This window comes from Haliotis rubra, unplaced genomic scaffold (assembly GCF_003918875.1).
Source record: "Haliotis rubra isolate DU_JTF1 unplaced genomic scaffold, ASM391887v1 Scf280, whole genome shotgun sequence".
NCBI classification, from domain to species: Eukaryota; Metazoa; Mollusca; class Gastropoda; order Lepetellida; family Haliotidae; genus Haliotis; species Haliotis rubra.
The window spans coordinates 86,057-106,237 of NW_025766892.1; the positions used below are offsets into that span (position 1 = coordinate 86,057).

General features: G+C 39.0%; 1 protein-coding gene across 1 annotated transcript; it reads right to left on the reverse strand.

Annotated features, from left to right (window-relative positions):
* Window positions 1–2,400: 2,400 nt before the first annotated feature.
* Window positions 2,401–18,927, reverse strand: LOC124281237 (polyamine oxidase 3-like). Its single transcript, XM_046717265.1, is given in 9 exon segments — window positions 2,401–2,741; window positions 3,334–3,456; window positions 7,768–7,989; window positions 8,747–8,979; window positions 9,495–9,736; window positions 12,758–12,864; window positions 12,867–12,941; window positions 14,034–14,279; window positions 18,841–18,927. Coding segments are annotated over 9 exon segments (1,554 nt in total). The 5' UTR covers window positions 18,857–18,927; the 3' UTR covers window positions 2,401–2,451.
* Between the last annotated feature and the right edge of the window lie 1,254 nt (window positions 18,928–20,181).

Sequence of the window (20,181 nt, forward strand, 5' to 3'; positions counted from 1 at the left end):
CATTACAACCTGCTATTCTACTGGGCATCTCTGTTCCTACATACTACTTCTGGATCACATAAAACACTACATGTCTAGAATTAATTCATGTCTCTGCTAACAATATTCTAGCTATATCATGGCCAGGGACACCAGAAATGGGCTTCACACATTGTGAGGAATGGAACCCAGGTCTTCAGTTCAACAAACAAACGCTTTAACCGCTAGGCTACCCTACCACTCCCTCAGATTACATTTCCTACCACTTGTACTCAATACTGGTACAATACATTGACATAAACATCGGTTTACTCTGCCAGGCAGGGGATAAAGCAGCACTTGGCAAATACTCATGATATGTGAAAACTACCTGATTATTCAATAACTCTGGATAAGTCAACATGCCTTCTAATGGACATAACATGTATAAATCTGATCCTGCATTCTCCTTCTGGATTACATGATACACTGTTTACATGAAATTATAAAGTCAGTGAGTGTGGATTACGCCACTGTTAGAAATATTCCAGCAATATCACAACGAGAGCGGGGAAGGGAAGGAGACGCCAGATATGAGCTTCACACATTGTACCCATGTTGTGGATCAAGCCATGTCTTCAGCACGATGAGCAAACACTTGAATTCAAAAGCATTCAAAGGTTTTCAAATGTGCCCTTATTGTGGGTAGAAACTCATTTCAAGTTCATCCAGATACTCCCAGACACCGCAAATATAGATCAGTCACCACCATACATACAAATAAAACACATGGCAAACTTTTGGCAAAAGTAAACAATGATATCAATGGCTAAACATGCCTCACACCACAACCTTCTGACATTATCAAAAGTACAAACATTATTGTTTTTAAATATCATTATATAGATTACATGACAATAAAAATATTTCAAGTTACATGGCTTAACTTGAAGTTAATTTACATTCTAACAAGTGTTTGCCACTGATATGTTAATGTCCCCCGCTGCTAATGAATGGAATATTTATGACATATTTACTACTTTTTAATTTTTTGTCACATACAAGATGCCTGAAATGACTGGTGTCTGCATAATCACCCAATGTAGGCTGTCGACATAATTGAAGACATTGGGTGCAATGTTTCATGAGATATCACGTTTACATAAGTTTGAAAAGTGATCAAAGTGTCGTGGTGACCTTGAAGATAAGGTCAAGTTCACCCAAATCACCTGATGTCTGCGTAATACACCAATGTAGGCTGTCACCAAATTTTAAGACATTGGATACAACAGTGCATGAGATGCCGCGTTAACAACAGTTTAAAAAGTGTTCAAAGTGTTGTTGTGACCTTGACGATAAGGTCAAGGTCACCCAAATGGACTGGTTTCTGTGTAATCCCCCAATGTAGGCTGTCACCAAACTTGAAGGCATTGGGTACAACAGTTCATGAGATATCGTGTTAACAAGAATCGGGATGCCGCTGAATACATAGTCAATAAAGATACACAGTGGCCATATCACAATGTATTCTTGGAATAGGTCTGACGTAATAGTTGACATTATCATTTGCAGTGAACAGCATGGGTAGGCAGTAATCAAAATAATGTAAAACTATGACAGGCTGATGATGACCCCCTTCAATGTGTCTGTGACACCCCCCCAAAAAAACAAAGAGTCATGGTGACCTACTGACAAGTCGTCACGTGATGACCCCAAGATTTGGAATGCTTAGGTGTGTGAGTGAGTGAGTATGGTCTAATGCGGCATTTAGCAATATCACGGCAGGGGACACCAGAAATGGGAATCAAACCTGGTTCTTCGACGTGACAAACCAAAGCTACAACCATTAGGCTACCCCACTGCCCCAGAATGTTAAGATAACACCCAGACATGTGGGTAACAGTCTTTGTCGGTTGGGACCAGAAATATAGGTTGGAAACTACCTCATCATTTATATAGGTAATTTAACCCATACATACTCACATAAGTCTGAAAGGACAAACTTGTATACATTGATCAAACAACTGTCCATTCAATTATAGGATAAGTAGCAAGGATATCAGTTAATCTGCAAGACACACTAAACTTTCCCCATTATCACGATATAACTGTTTAACAAAATCAATTATAATTAGAAACATCTTTTTCTGTTTCAGGGTAAGCATGGTAACCAAATATTCTTCAGTCACAAATAAACTGTAGACCAAGAAACAACCAAGACTTGCCTGATCTTATCAGTCACATGACTTACTGTGAAGTTAGGCAGATACAACTGAAGCCCCTCTACAAGCAATGTAATTCTGGTAATACTGACAGATACATCATCATATAAACTGCTATGTTTTACATATCATCTCTGTTGATTAGTTCTTCATGAGCTGAATATACAATCATAATCATTTGTCTGGGCTACATGGCACGTACACCACTCTTTCATTCTTTAACTGTACAAATGTGTTTCAAAATAACAGATGTTATCAAAATTCCAACTAGTTACAACTCATCTTTCTTCTCACTCTTTTTAGTTTTATCTTTCTTTTTCTCTTTCTTCTTTTTCTTTTCTTCCTTCTCTTTCCTCTTCCTTTCTTCTTCCTGCCTTCTCCTCTCTTCTTCTCTAGCTCGCTGCTCACACAGTTCAGACATTATTTGTTCAGCAGCCCTAATGCCTGAGTTGTAAGCACCATGGAGTGTACCGATTCCTTTGAATATAGTGTGCTCCCCGGCAAAGTAGATATATGGGCACAGCGGCTCTGACAATGTGTTCCACATGCTGATATCATTGCCTGGAGAAAGCCAAATTAACAACTATTCAGTCCAAGCACAGTTTAAATCAGAATTCAGTGGCCATAGATATGACTGACTGACTGACTAAGTTTGGTTTTACGCCGCTTTTAGCAATATTCCAGCAACATCACGGCGGGGGACACCAGAAATGGGCTTCACACATTGTAGCCATGTGGGGATTCAAACCCGGGTCTTCGGCGTGACGAGCCAACGCTTTAACCATTAGGCTACCCCAACGCTCCCCACAGATATGAATACATGACATGTTTTCATGGATAACAACTTCTTTTCACTCTTTACACGACGTTTCAGCGCTAATTCTTGCTCCTTCATTAGGTGAAACGTCGTGTGAAGAATAAAACCAAGTTGTTATTCATAGAAACATGTCATGTATTCATGTTCATCCAACTTCTGAATGCCTTTCAAGAACTTCGTCCACCAGATACATTTTCTTCATAGCATGACAACTTGATACGCTAGGAAAGCCAAAACGTGATGCAGATATTTACTCAACTGATATGATACAACCACCACAAGGGATACTATCAGAACAATACCTCTATTACAAGCAGACCACATAACAATACTTACCAACTTTAGGGTATGAGTTGCCTAGCCCAGAATACACTGTGCTTTTCCAACTTGAACGCAGAAGTTTTACTATCTCCCTTGACTCAGCATCAGGGCCAAACAGTGTAGTGAGACGTTCACGCACTGCAATACAAGCACATTTAGCATTAGAGACAAACAGTGTAGTGAGACGTTCACGCACTGCAATACAAGCACATTTAGCATTAGAGACAAACAGTGTAGTGAGACGTTCACGCACTGCAATACAAGCACATTTGGCATTAGAGACAAACAGTGTAGTGAGACGTTCATGCACTGCAATACAAGCACATTTAGCATTAGAGACAAACAGTGTAGTGAGACGTTCACGCACTGCAATACAAGCACATTTAGCATTAGAGACAAACAGTGTAGTGAGACGTTCATGCACTGCAATACAAGCACATTTAGCATTAGAGAAAAACAGTGTAGTGAGACGTTCACGCACTGCAATACAAGCACATTTAGCATTAGAGACAAACAGTGTAGTGAGACGTTCATGAACTGCAATACAAGCACATTTAGCATTAGAGACAAACAGTGTAGTGAGACGTTCACGCACAGCAATACAAGCACATTTAGCATCAGGGATGAACAGTGTAGTGAGGCGTTCACGCATTGCAATACAAGCACATTTAGCATCAGGGACGAACAGTGTAGTGAGGCGTTCACTCACTGTAGTACAAGCACATATAACCTCAGACACGAACAGTGTAGTGAGGCGTTCACGCACTGCAATACAAGCACATTTAGCATCAGGGACAAACAGTGTAGTGAGGCGTTCACTCACTGTAGTACAAGCACATATAACCTCAGACACGAGAAGTGTAGTGAGGCATTCACGCACTGCAATACAAGCACATTTAGCATCAGGGACAAACAGTGTAGTGAGGCGTTCACTCACTGTAGAACAAGCACATTTAGCATCAGACACGAACAGGTAGTGAGGCGTTCACGCACAGCAATACAACCACATTTAGCATCAGGGACGAACAGTGTAGTGAGGCGTTCACACAGCAATACAAGCACATCTAGCAAAAGGGACGAACAGTTAAGTGAGGCGTTCACACAGCAATACAAGCACATCTAGCATCAGGGACGAACAGTGTAGTGAGATGTTCACACACAGCAATACAAGCACATCTAGCATCAGGGACGAACAGTGTAGTCAGATGTTCACACACTGCAATACAAGCACATCTAGCATCAGGGACGAACAGTGTAGTGAGATGTTCACACACTGCAATACAAGCACATCTAGCATCAGGGACGAACAGTGTAGTGAGACGTTCACACACAGCAATACAAGCACATCTAGCATCAGGGACAAACAGTTAAGTGAGGCGTTCACACAGCAATACAAGCACATCTAGCATCAGACACGAACAGTGTAGTGAGACATTCACACACAGCAATACAAGCACATTTAGCATCAGAGACGAACAGTGTAGTGAGACATTCACACACAGCAATACAAGCACATTTAGCATCAGACACGAACAGTGTAGTGAGACATTCACACACTGCATTACAAGCACATTTAACATCAGACACGAACAGAGTAGTGAGACATTCATACACTGCATTACAAGCACATTTAGCATCAGACACGAACAGTGTAGTGAGACATTCACACACTGCATTACAAGCACATTTAACATCAGACACGAACAGTGTAGTGAGACATTCATACACTGCATTACAAGCACATTTAGCATCGAACAGTGTAGTGAGACATTCACACACCTGCATTACAAGCACATTTAACATCAGACACGAACAGTGTAGTGAGACATTCACACACTGCAATAGAAGCACATTTACATCAGCACACGAACAGTGTAGTGAGGCGTTCAGACTGCAATACAAGCACATCTAGCATCAGACACGAACAGTGTAGTGAGACATTCACACACACAATGCAATAGCAAGACGAACAGTGTTTAGCATCAGCACATTTAGCATCAGACACGAACAGTGTAGTGAGGCGAACAGTGTAGTGAGACATTCACACACGCACAAGCAATACAAGCACAGTAGCATCACACACTGCATTACAAGCACATTTAGCATCAGACACGAACAGTGTAGTGAGACATTCACACTGCATTACAGCACATTTAACATCAGACACGAACAGTGTAGTGAGACATTCACACACTGCAATACAAGCACATTTAGCATCAGACACGAACAGTGTAGTGACAATACAAGCACATCTAGCAATTCACGCACGAACAGTGTAGTGAGACATTCATACAGCAATACAAGCACATTTAGCATCAGACACGAACAGTGTAGTGAGGCGTTCACACGCTACTACAATACAAGCACATAGCAAGCGAACAGTGTAGTGAGACATTCACGCACAGCAATACAAGCACATCTAGTATTAGACACGAACAGTGTAGTGAGACATTCACACACTGCAATACAAGCACATTTAGCATCAGGGACTAACAGTGTAGTGAGGCATTCACACACAGCAATACAAGCACAGTTAGCATCAGACACGAACAGTATAGTGAGACATTCACACACTGCAATACAAGCACATTTAGCATCAGACACGAACAGTGTAGTGAGACGTTCACGCACTGCAATACAAGCACATCTAGCATCAGACACGAACAGAGTAGTGAGACGTTCACACACTGCAATACAAGCACATTTAGCATCAGGGACTAACAGTGTAGTGAGACATTCATGCACAGCAATACAAGCACATTTAGCATCAGACACGAACAGAGTAGTGAGACGTTCACACACTGCAATACAAGCACATTTAGCATCAGGGACTAACAGTGTAGTGAGACATTCATGCACAGCAATACAAGCACATCTAGCATCAGGGACGAACAGTGTAGTGAGACGTTCACGCACTGCAATACAAGCACATTTAGCATCAGACACGAACAGTGTAGTGAGACATTCACACACTGCAATACAAGCACATTTAGCATCAGACACGAACAGTGTAGTGAGACATTCACACACAGCAATACAAGCACACTTAGCATCAGACACAAATAGTGTAGTGAGACATTCACACACTGCATTACAAGCACATTTAACATCAGACACGAACAGTGTAGTGAGACATTCACACACTGCATTACAAGCACATTTAGCATCAGACACGAACAGTGTAGTGAGACATTCACACACTGCATTACAAGCACATTTAACATCAGACACGAACAGTGTAGTGAGACATTCACACACTGCAATAGAAGCACATTTAGCATCAGACACGAACAGTGTAGTGAGGCGTTCACGCACTGCAATACAAGCACATCTAGCATCAGACACGAACAGTGTAGTGAGACGTTCACGCACTGCAATACAAGCACATCTAGCATCAGACAGGAACAGTGTAGTGAGGCGTTCACACACAGCAATACAAGCACATCTAGTATCAGACACGAACAGTGTAGTGAGATGTTCACACACTGCAATACAAGCACATCTAGCATCAGACACGAACAGTGTAGTGAGGCGTTCACACACAGCAATACAAGCACATCTAGCATCAGACACGAACAGTGTAGTGAGACGTTCACGCACAGCAATACAAGCACATCTAGCATCAGGGACGAACAGTGTAGTCAGATGTTCACACACAGCAATACAAGCACATCTAGCATCAGTGATGAACTGTGTAGTCAGATGTTCACATACAGCAATACAAGCACATTTAGGATCAGGGACAAACAGTGTAGTCAGATGTTCACATACAGCATTACAAGCACATTTAGCATCAGGGATGAACAGTGTAGTCAGATGTTCACACACAGCAATACAAGCACATTTAGCATCAGTGACGAACAGTGTAGTCAGATGTTCACACACAGGAATACAAGCACATTTAGCATCAGGGACGAACAGTGTAGTGAGGCTTTCACACACTGCAAGACAAGCATATTTAGCATCAGGGACGACCTGTGTAGTGAGGCTTTCACACACTGCAAGACAAGCACATTTAGCATCAGGGACGACCAGTGTAGTGAGGCTTTCACACACTGCAAGACAAGCACATTTAGCATCAGGGACGAACAGTGTAGTGAGGCTTTCACACACTGCAAGACAAGCACATTTAGCATCAGGGACGAACAGTGTAGTGAGGCTTTCACACACTGCAAGACAAGCACATTTAGCATCAGGGACGAACAGTGTAGTGAGGCTTTCACACACTGCAAGACAAGCACATTTAGCATCAGGGACGAACAGTGTAGTGAGGCTTTCACACACTGCAAGACAAGCACATTTAGCATCAGGGACGAACTGTGTAGTCGGATCTTCACGGGTCAGACAGTTTAAGATGTCATGTATGTCCAGCAAAGCTGACAATACAATTGTACCAACATGGAATGTATCCTGGCAGACTGACCTGTGGATGCATTTCCCATTACTTACCCAGACTTTTCACTTCTTCATCTGTCATATTTTCAAACTTTAGTGATGCAGGACCGCCAATCATACTGACGAGGACAGGTCGACCTACAAGTTTGTGCATGTTCAACCATTTCTGCATCATTCCCTGCTCTGCATCACGGTCGGCCAATAGAAACACTCCCACATCGGTCGGCCAGAACACCTCGTCAAACTCAACAATCAGCTTGTTGCCATACGATGTCCCTGAAATTATAAATCATTCCATGCCAGAGAAAATCTTCTAGTTCATCTTAAATATGACACAAGCAATCGATAAATGTTTGTTTGATTAATAATGCAGTCAGTAGCTTAGCCAGCTATCTGATGGTGACCTGTAAATATTCAAAAATTGATGACAACTAGTGACTGATAGTATGAGCAAATATTCACTGATCCTGACTGTCTGATGACCAAGAGTTGCCTTGTATGACCAATCCATATAGTTGCCTTGTATGACCAATCCCTATAGTTGCCTTGAATTACACACAAAGGTTGCTGGAGGCAAACTCAATCATTGAATTGTCATGGGCAACTTAAAGACAATGAATTAATCATGAAAATTGAGGGATGAACATGTATCTTTATGAGAAGACATAAATGACTAACTGCTGTTACAAATTTCTCTCAAGGATTCAAAGAGGTGAAGTACAGTCACAAGCATACAAAACCCATAAATTAAACAGAGTTTGAGTTCTCTTTTTAATAATAATAAATAAAACACAAATTCCATATGATTACTTAGTCAGACAACGGGAGTTCAGGTTTAAGGGGCTTTAATCAATATTCTAACAATATCACCATAATATCACCATAATGGGTTTCACACACATTATATCCATGTGTATCGAACCCAGGTCTTCAGCTTGACAAGTGAACGCTTTAACCACTCGGCTACCACACCATCCGAAATCAGACAAAGAAGTAATTCTTTGGTGTGTCTTTAAAATAATTTTCCACCAACCCATTTCCTTCAATGCCTTCCTGTACGGCCCAGGCAGCATGGGCTCAAACATCAGACTCTCGTCTCTAATGACGGCAGCTGGCACAGCAACTACCACAGCATCAGCACGGACTTGGCTGCCATCGCGCAGCCTGACGATCACCTCCTTGTTGCGGTCATCGACCTTGAGCTGTCTCACAACATTACGCAGCTCTATAGACAGGTGTGACTCTCCATCTCCACCACTCACTAGTCTGCAACATACAGGTACTCCAACAACTTACTACATCATACTCTCAGTGTCGGCCCAATGTGAGGGGAATGGCATTGAAGTTCAAAGTAATATTTTGAGTTTGGATTTGAGATATGGAGATCAACTATTATTTGAGATCGTATCAGTGTGCATAAATTCATTCATCAATCAACAGGGACCAAACACAACTGCTTATCTCAAACCTTCTCTCACACTATTACCCAGGAGAAACGTTTCCTGTCATTGAAAGACTCACCTGTCTGTCAAACTTCCCAAATACCGCACCCCACCAAATAAACATCATAGCAAGATTCACCTGTCTGTCAAACTTCCCAAATACCGCACCCCACCAAATAAACATCATAGCAAGATTCACATGTCTGTCAACCAGGAGAAATGTGTCAAAGCAAGGCACCTCTACCCACATCTACACACACACACACACACACACACACACACACACACACACACACACACACACACACACACACGGAAACATGTAAAAGCAAGACTCACCTGTCTGTCAACTCCCCCATGCCATCCAGGAGAAATGTGTCAAAGCCAAAGTCAATGAGATCTGCTTGATACAGGGCAGCTGAGAAGTCTTGGAAGTTGTAAGTAGGCAGGAGTTCCATGATGCTAATGACAACCTCCTTATCAACATCTCCAAGACTCCTCAAGTCATCGATAGCCTGAGAGACAACACTCCGCACAGATCGGTCTTCTCCCTTCACACTCTCTATTGCTAGCAGATACCGCTGGAAAGGAAGAAATAGGTTTGGAAGAAAAGTTTGATGATTGGTTGAGCAGTGCTTACTTGTACAGATTCCTAATCAGCGAAATCCTTATCATGGCAAGGTTCTGACAATTCATGACGGTTAACATGCATCAAGAAATTCCGTGTCATTATACATCCATCACTAGCTTGTGTGGTCCAGAGCCATATTACAGATGGAATAATTTTGCCATCCTTATTCGCACATGCAACCCACTATTTGACCACAGTTTCGGTTGTGTCACTTGCTCTGATGATGAACATGAGTGAGACTGAGTGAGTTTAGTTTCATGCCGCGTTAAGCAATAGTCCAGCAACATTATTAAGCTTATTAAGAACATACATTCAATATCACAATACAGTATGTCAAGTTAATCCTAGCACATAGAACACTATATATATATAGAATACATTGTATGTATTTACATAATAAGAGTAAACTTAAATAGGACTAGTGGTGGGAATTGGTTGTGATTTCATAATCGATCATCAGTTACGTTCGGATTGGCCCAACCGATCAATCATTGATTAATAATCGGTTAAATTAAATTACAAGAATACCCTCTAAATAATAAATATATTACACAAGGCCATGTGTTTGTTATTGTCTCAGACTCCTGAAGGTAAGCAAGTGAGTCATTCTAAAAATTCGTGCATATTTCATGTAGGCAAAAATTGTAAATTTTGTTTTCTTGTTTTACTTTGAAATGTTGTTGATTACGTTCATAGTATTCTGAGTATACAAAACATAAATTATGCAAGCTTAACAATGTTTCATTTTTCATATTTTACCCCTTTTATTAGAAATTTCATGAAATTGTGTCACTACCGTTAGGAAATTTGTAACATCATTTTGAAAGAAAAAATCCAAAGATGATATTTATTTAATGTACATATATATTAACCTATCTAGTTTTACAATATAACATGGCTAATGAGTTTTGAAATTTTATATTTATTGCTTAAAAGGGGCCAACAAGCCACAAAAGTTCTTTCATTTCTGATTTGCAAATGTAAAGTAATTTGTAGCGAAATATTCAAAATGAGAATATGAATTATATTATGCTTACTTGAAGCGCTACTACCAAACAGTTGCACTACAAATTCCAGACATAAACAGATAAATCAATTTTAATTAAATAAGGAAACTGATATTGTTATGGCATGGACATTGGAATTAATTGTTACGGTAGTGACACAATAACAGTAGTGACATTTTTAATAATAGCCAGTTTTATATGGTTACTTTAACAGATAATTTGATGAAATTACTCAATCAGATATTTAAGAATGTTTGAAGAATATGATCTAGGCAAAAGTTGTACTTATGGATGTCCCTGTCATGTAAAAAACAGGTAAAGACTGCATGTTACAGCAGTGACATTGTGACAGTATGTAATGTCACTACCGTAACAATCTTATCACAGCCATTTTCTTCTTTGTCACCGTTACACTTCCCTGTCCTTACCGTAACAAAAAAATCATACTTATATGCTTATTGATTTTATTAATTTGATACAATTTTTTTATGTTAAATAAGATTCCAAAACATTTGAAACTTAGATACAAACAACATTAAACTAGAAAAATGTCACTGCCGTCACAAAATCTGTCCTTACCGTAACAAAACCCATGATAACGGCAGTGACCGTAACGGTAGTGACAGACACTAATAATATCAGTTTTAAAACAATAACTGGTCCCCAAAGTTGACTGAGCACATGGATTCAAATGATTTCCCCTACTGTCTAAGGTTCTTGGCATTGTTTGGCTTCACAAAATTAATTGGTTTCAGCGGTCGCCACCGTAACGGTTAGGACATGCAAAAATCTCGGATATCATTTCGTACACACCTTTTTTGCGATAAAATTCAGAAAAATGATTTTTTTTGTGTCAGTGTTTGACTCATGTTTCCTCACTGCCATTGCTTGCAAACATGAAGTAGAATTAGAAGATAGTACAAAAAAGGCCAAACCATGCCAAGCATGTAGCTGTAACATCATTAATTATGATATGTTAAAAAATTTCCTTTGGAAAACACGAAAAAGACAAAAAAAATCGAATTGCGCATCGGCCACTGGAGTTGTGACACATGAAAATTGAGTAAAACTGGGTGGTTTGGGGGGTTCAAAACAAATATAAAAATAGGGTTTCCCCAATTTTGTTACTGTAAAGTTTAGAATAAACTGAGATAAATTAGTTACCATAATTTATTTTTTGATTTTGACTTATAACATAAATATGCACAAATTTTGAGATTGACCCAAGTACAGTTCAGAGACAGATGGTTGAACATGTAGAGGTACACAAAAGAAAAGAATTTTTTGTTCTTTTATGGTTTATTATTTACCATCAACAGCATCACCGACCATTCAACAAACAACAGATCTTGTCAGATGTCATAAAAACATTACATGACTAAAATGCGCCTTGAAATGAAGTGTAGTTGACAGAAAATGGATGACGAGGCGGTAATCAGTTTGTGATCGTTGAGAATAATGTTAAAATTGGTGCTATCACGGTTGGAGCGAAAAGCGTACCCTCATGAACATGGTAAGCGGAAGTTGTATGCGCATGGAATGAGATGAAATACACATGACAGTTTGTTGTGATCGCAAGCTCCAATAAATATGACATTTAGCAAAACAAAATATATGTATGTATCCATTTTCTGTCAACTACACTTCATTTCGAGGCTTGAGTAGACACAATATGATTGTGATTTCTGTGAATAATACGGACAGAAGTTATAATTATAGGTAACAGCCAGTTGTCTTGAGGTCTGAGTTGGGTATTCATTACTGTTTAAGTAAAAATTATTACCGATAATCGATTATGAAATTTTGCAATCGATTCTCGCGTCTGGAAAGGGTAACCAATCAATTTTCGATTATAATCGATCATCGGAACATCAGTAAATAGGACTGAATATTTTCATCCCATCCATGTCTCAAAAATGTATAATTTCATACTATTATTAATAATAATTTAGCAAGAAACATACCTTTCTGGCCTCAATAAAGGCTTCAACCAGTTCAGTTCCTGAAAATCTCTTGTTGAGTTTGGTCACAAACAACTGCATTGGTCCCAATTTAGTGGTTTGTAGTTCCAATCTTTTGTGAGATTGAGCAACGGGTTGTTGCTGGCTGCCGAGTTGAGGACGGCACCTCCTAAATCTGCCTCCACACCTGCACAGGGACACCCACCATATTACTGTTGTTCAAAATATTCAATGATCAACTAACCTTGGCTTCAAATAAAGAAAAGATCAAGGAAGCTATTATCAACTATTTTTCATTTTTATTCAAATTAATTATAACCTTGTTTCAGCTTCCAGAAAAGGAAAGATCATTGAATCTATTATCAAATATTTTTTAATTACATGTATTAGCTTATTTCAGTTAATGTGTGGTTGCAAAAATACAGTTCAGTATGACATTTTATGAACACAAAATCCTGACAGACTAGGTTTCAAGGCCTGTTGCTTTGACAGTGTTTTCAAGTATACACTTCTGTGCTACAGACTGAAACAAAATATCAGCTAAAGAGTGTTTACACGAATATTCTTTCAGTTGGCTCTTGAATATTTGTGAATTCAAAGATCCTTGCATCAGGCATTTGGTATACCTTAAACCTAATAAGTGATCACTTCCATTGACAATTTCCTGTCTTTTTCTGAAGTGTGTTATTTTGCCAAGAGAAGCACGAAAAGGGAGTGAGGCAAGGGGAAAGAGGGAGGATATGGGAAATGGGAGATAACCCATCATATTGTACGTGCCCAAAAGCCTGACTAAATCATATGAAAGATCATAAAATCACCCTGTATCTCTTGAGGGTGAATCTTTAAAGCATTCAAGTAATCAAGAAGTCTGAATGAGTTAGTTTTATGCCGCTTTTAGAAATATTCCAGTAATATCATGGCAGGGGACACCAGAAATAGGCTTCACACAGTGTACCCATGTGGGGAATAGAACACGGGTATTTGGAGTGATGAGCGAATGCTTTAACCACGAGGCCCACCACCCCCCAGATAGCATTCGGACGTTGGCCCAACGTTGGCAATGTTGGCAAAACCATTGCCAACGTTGGGCCAACGTCTGAATGCTATCTGGGCCGTAGCCAGATGAACTGTCAGGGATGCATCTGCATTAATAGGCACATGTCATATAATGATGGTAAGTTGAGCTTTCAAAGTTACATAACCATGGTAACAATAACCATAAGCATGAAGCATGATACTGATCATGACTTACAGACATACAAATAAGAAATACACAAACCAGTGGCATGGGGTATGTCTTTCTTGTCTGTCCATACACGCCCACCATAGCGGTTCCTCCTGGCCTCAAACACTCTCACATGGTAGTCTGCTGTCCTGTTGTTTTTAATAGTTCGAGCAGCTGCAAGTCCGGCAATGCCTCCACCGATCACAATAATTTCTTTCCGTTTAGATTCCACCAGCACTGCCACTACCAACACCGTCAATACCACAGACACTAACCAGTCTTGTCTCAGCGGTTTCATCTCTGAAATAAATGCAATATTTGAACAAATGTTTTCAATAATGCAGGATGAATTACCCATACACACTTCAGCATGTGTTTAGGGTTTTGTTGACAAACTGTTGCATCCTATATGCATACACACTGAGAATGGAGACAAATATTTTACCATACGTGAGGTAACGAGTATTACATGTCACCATGGACACCACCCAACCCCCAACCCCCACCCCCAACTCAAACAAAGATCTCTACACAGGCATATCCCTGAAATTCCTCGGCTGACTCATTTGGTCATGCCAGTTTTCTTGTATGATCTGCTTGTCCTAAATGTAAAAGATGACAAGGAACACTGTGATTATAAATATGCTCCGCTCTTTACTTGTACAGAGGGGCAGCCCAGCAAGAGGTCTTAAGTTGTGTCTAGTGTTGTGTCTACTCTTCCCACTCAATACTCATCTTGTTTTTTTTTTTACTAAAATTTCAGGAAAATGTAACCTGTAGGAATGATGTTGATATGGGGTCAATGTTAGTCTGATCCTGTCACAAACCTACAACAATAAAATACAGTTCCACATTTTGGGAGGCACAACTGATAACAACATGCAAAGTTCAAAACTAACCTCAAGCTTAAGTATCTTCAGTGCCAATGTCAGTAATCACTCATTATATTTCCATGTGACCCTATAGCCACATACTGTGTCAGATTTAAAATATAGAATCAGTACAGGATTTCAGCGACATAAATAAAATTGTGGATATTTCATTCCTTCTGTACAAAAATACTATAACAGTTGTGGGAATTAAAGCTGTAGGCCGGATCAGGATTCCATCATCTATTCACTGCTAAGCCAAACAAGAGATCAGAGAAACCGTTGGTGGTGATTAACGGTTTGCCAGCTGCTGGACAAGAAGGAAGTCACCACCGGCACACATGGCCATACCTCATTTGTTGGACAGTGGAGATAAGCTGTAGTGTCAGTATATATGATTTACCTGTTGTGGTAGTGGACCATTCCTAATAATTGTAATCCTCCATATTCATGCTTGGGAATTCCCAGGTGTTTTCCCAGGAATATGAAAGTGGTCCCTGTTTCAAGAATCAGTTGTGAATGTGAATGTAAAATTGTGTCGTTCATACACTTATATATAAATGAACATCAGATTCGCAGTAATGTGACTGGTCTCTGGTCCAATGGAAAAATTGTACATCATTTCAACTTCACATTAAAACATCATATAAACATTAAAAAAATCAGTTTATGGGTAAAATAATTAAATTACTAAGATACAACAAGATTATAAATCAATTTTTATTCTATCCTTGTATCGATTTAACAAGTTTAACCATGTTATCATGAAAACAACTTAAATGTGTACATTATCACATTATAGCCTCTTGAGTTTTCTCAATATACTAGATTGTGCATATATTGTCCGAGATATCTGAACTTAACAAATATCACTTCAAGAAACATCTACCTAATGTAGACCGAGAGAATAAATTTTGAGACATGCCCTAAAATGTGTTTTTACTGATGAAAATACCAAAAACTTAGAAAAATAAGGGGTAGTGGGACGTTATTTGATACAAACATTAATTGCCTGTGTTACGTCATCAGCATCCACGGTATCGACAGGTGAAATTGACACCTGAGCACACGCTTGGGCGAGGGGTCATCTCAATAGATGTTTTCTGCAAAATGTTGAATATGTGTGCATGTTTTCTATAGTATATGTGTACGTATGTATCGGTTATGTAAGGGATCATTTGTGTATGTGTGTTTGTTTTGAAATAAACATACGAATTACTGTACATTGGAAAGAGTCCAATCACTTGTGTTATCTTATCGATTGATTGTAGAAATGTGCAACGTTTTAAGAAATGTTTTGCATGTCAACAGTATATTTCATTGAAAACATATGGATGTAATTCGGTCAGTTTAATCTAGTTGTGAACATTGGCCAAAGATTTAACGAAGTCACTGGTGTAGCTACTTTAGACTGTATATTTTTCTTCTCATAAAGTTTGTAGACCGGCCGTCTAAGCACTCCCTTGTCAAAGTTGCCAAGGATGGTTTTACGTCCCGGTTTTGCATTTGAGACGGTCCCTGTCTTGTCTGATTTGTTTACAATATTGTAAACTTGTTGGTAAGACATGCCAACAGCTCTACAAGTTCTGTAATAAACCCTTTCTAAACTAATGAAAGGTTTACCTCTGTCTTTTTTAAGCAGAAAAAACTATAAACCTTTGCAACAATCGACTGCAAATCGTTGGCCATAGTGGACGCTGTGATAAAGATGTGCATGCATGACGGGAAACTTATTTATCAAGACTTAACATTTATAATAATATTTCTTCAATAAAGAAACGATAATTAAGTAAAGTAACACAAACATTGAATATTTATTTGTTTAGGAAAGACGTTAATTCATATTTTTACACCACCTGTATTATTAGCATAAATGTAAAGACTATTTCAGATTTCTGTTGAACTCTGAAAGATATTAAGTTGCTGTTTTGGTACCAAATTCTCTCCTGTAAACTGCCCTTTAAATGCATGGGAATGTTAAATCGATTGAAATAAAAATTAGGTAGACAATAGGCGAGTTGATATATTGACAACATAGTACATTTATCACCTTTATAAAGATATTAAGGCTAAAAAGCATTTTTCTAGCATTTCCGACAGTACTTTAGTGCGAGAACTCAATCTTGGCAATTGGTATCTGACAAATCGGTTGGGGTCTCGAGCATTTAACATGTCGCATTTCACTGTGGGCTACTCTGTAAAGTAATTGGCTACTTTACCTCCTACTGACGTAACAGTTATATTGAACTTTTCAGTGCTTATAACTTCTCATCTTACTTCCTGTTTCCACACGCTGAATGTCCCGCCACAGGGAGTAATCATTGGCTTCATTTTTTTTCTACCGGATGTTTATATTTTTGACCAAAAAAATGGAAGGTTGAATTGCAGAATATGCTAATTAAGAAGAAGCATTGATTGTGATGTAAGCAAACAATTGTATTTCAAACAATTAGATTCCTTAATTTTAGCTCCCGTATCGAGTTTTGGTGATGATCGGAGTATAGATCAAGGTAGGCGCATTGTTCAATGGAACTACTTCAGTATTTCATTTATGTTAACTTTATCTAATTGCTAGGCCAGTGTGTCGTGACTAAAAGTGAGCTCGATAAGCAACAGATTAATTACACACGTACTTGATATTTCTTCACGAAGTATCAATACCCTTTCTAAATTGTTAGGTCCGTGAAATAATTTGCTGGCTATAGTCAGAGAGATAAGAGTGAACGTCGCCTTTATTCCCGTCACACATTTAATTTGTAAATGTCGTGTGTGCAAAATGTGTGTGCACATGTGAAAATGAATAAGTACAAGTGACCTTATATTTCACACCATTATCGGACATTGTCCTCTGAGTTTGCTAAATGTGGTCTGTGTTTTAAATGTAAACACAACAAATCAGGAAAGTTGAAACATGAAATTGTAGAGAGTTCCCCGGACGTGACACGTGCAGATAGCACAGGCACGGGTATATAAACATGAGGAAAATACCGGCCTGGCTTTGGTTCCGTGTGTATGTATAAACTTACCTGACAGCTATCACACAGAAACATTATCACACGGAAGGAGGTATATAACTTTGTTTTATGGCAATTAAAAATAGTATGCATGCAGAAATTGAATTTTATTTTGAAATGTTAAATGCAATGTCAATGCCTGTATTACAAACAATAATTTATTGTTGTTGTTTTGTTTTTTAATTCCAACATGGCAACAGAGGCAAGAGTAGCAGAATATTGCGAGTGTGCACATATATGTGACATCCCCTATCCCTCCTATGTCATGGTGTGGTATAGCTCCGTTTAAAGCGTTGACTGATCACCATGAAGATCCGCGTTCGATTCCATGCATAGGTATAATGTATGAATCTTATACTGGATGTACCCGCACCACACACACCACACACATACCACACTCCCAATATGTTTATATTGATTTTATGACGCCCTTATATACATATAGTTGTGTCACATCAAGGGATGTTTTCAATACTTCTAACCTGGTTCATCATACCAATGACGTTGAAAACTGATTTATTTTGACGTGAAGTAACAATTTCTATATGTACGGGACACTCAAGAAAACCACCCCGGGAAAAATGAGAGCCTAATTATGTAACGGTTGGTGAAGTTTTAAAATATATATAATATCTCAACTGAAAATCCAGTATGAATGCCTTATATAGTAAACAGGGAAATACCTCATATTGTTTTCTTATGGGATCTACGCGGATGTGACAACGCCACGGTAACGCACCGTTTTTACGAACATTACACTGACGGTCGTACGTGTTATGTTAGCCTGTACACAAGACAGCAGTCGGGTATATATAATGACAGGGTGGGACCGATGTCAATGTTATGGAAATATACACCACGTCATTACACTGACGGTCGTACGTGTTATGTTAGCCTGTACACAAGACAGCAGTCGGGTATATATAATGACAGGGTGGGACCGATGTCAATGTTATGGAAATATACACCATACACTACCTGTGCCTCGAACCATGTCACAGTGTTGTCCTACATTGAGTTACCTGTCTGTCATACCACGTCAAGGATATCGGGAGCATCACTAAGGCAAGTTTACGGTGAAATGTCCTTGATTATATGAAATACATTTCATTAGAAAAAGACAATGACAAATGTTGTGTTCAAGAGCATACGAAACCTATCGGGCTTTTTTCTATTAAAAGACACTTAAATTTGTTTTAAACGTCCTCAGTCTCAACAGCTAGAGAGCTTTAACATATGCAGTCAATGAAATTTAAAGATCTGTCCCTTTGCCATGTACCCATTTGTCTATCCGGCATATATGAATATATATCAAATACTGACCACTAGTAAAGTGTGAGTGAATAGTATCGATTAAACAGTGATTGGTCAATATCGAAACAACAGCCCACATGCCTATGAACCATTGAGAACGCAATGTTCATTCCGTAACAATGACTGCTCCCGAAACCAGGAAGTGGTCACGTTGAAAGGAGGTCAAACGGACTTACAATGTTAATTTATATCTGTATGTGTGCTGGTGTAGATATCTAAATGGGTCAGGGAGCAGGTAACTTCATTTATTTAGTCATTTACCTTAAGCTAAGTTACGATAGTTCACGTTTTTCTAACATAAATATTCCAACGAATGAATTTTGTCAGTATCGTATGTGACAACTGCATGCCTTCTTTAACAAGCAGTGTAGCTATTAGACTGCAGAAAAGAGCTGTTGTTTTGGCATGTATGCTTGTAAATTAGCACCGTAGAAAAAACGTTAACGGTATTCATGTGGTCCTTTGCCTATTGAAGTTAACTGACAACACGTGTCGCACGCATTCATGTATGAATGTTTACGTAGAGCTATGATATTTATATGCATGTATCTATATAGTGGAGTCGTTTGCAGAAATTCTGTGTGAAGGATTTGGACTTGTTATTGTCCAACATCATGTGAGCTTTCAGCGATTCTGGACATAATACAACAGACAGATCATAGCCTTGTTTTGATTTATAACAAGGCATTTTTACTCTTGAAGATCCGGGTTAAAATTGTCTATAACAATCCCTGCATGTATGTTGTAAGAGGTAACTAAGGGGATTGGGTGGTCAGGCTAGCTGACCATGAGTTTGCTGACACATGTCATCTTGTCCCAGATTGCGTAGATAATTGCTCATGCTGTTGATCACTGAATTAACTGGTCCAGACTAATTATTTACAGACTGTGGACATACAGCTGGAATATTGCTGAGTGTTAAACTACAAACAAACAAAACAAAGAATTTTGTGAAATTATGACTCTATTGATGTTAATTGCTCATAAATCAATAAAGACAGTGTA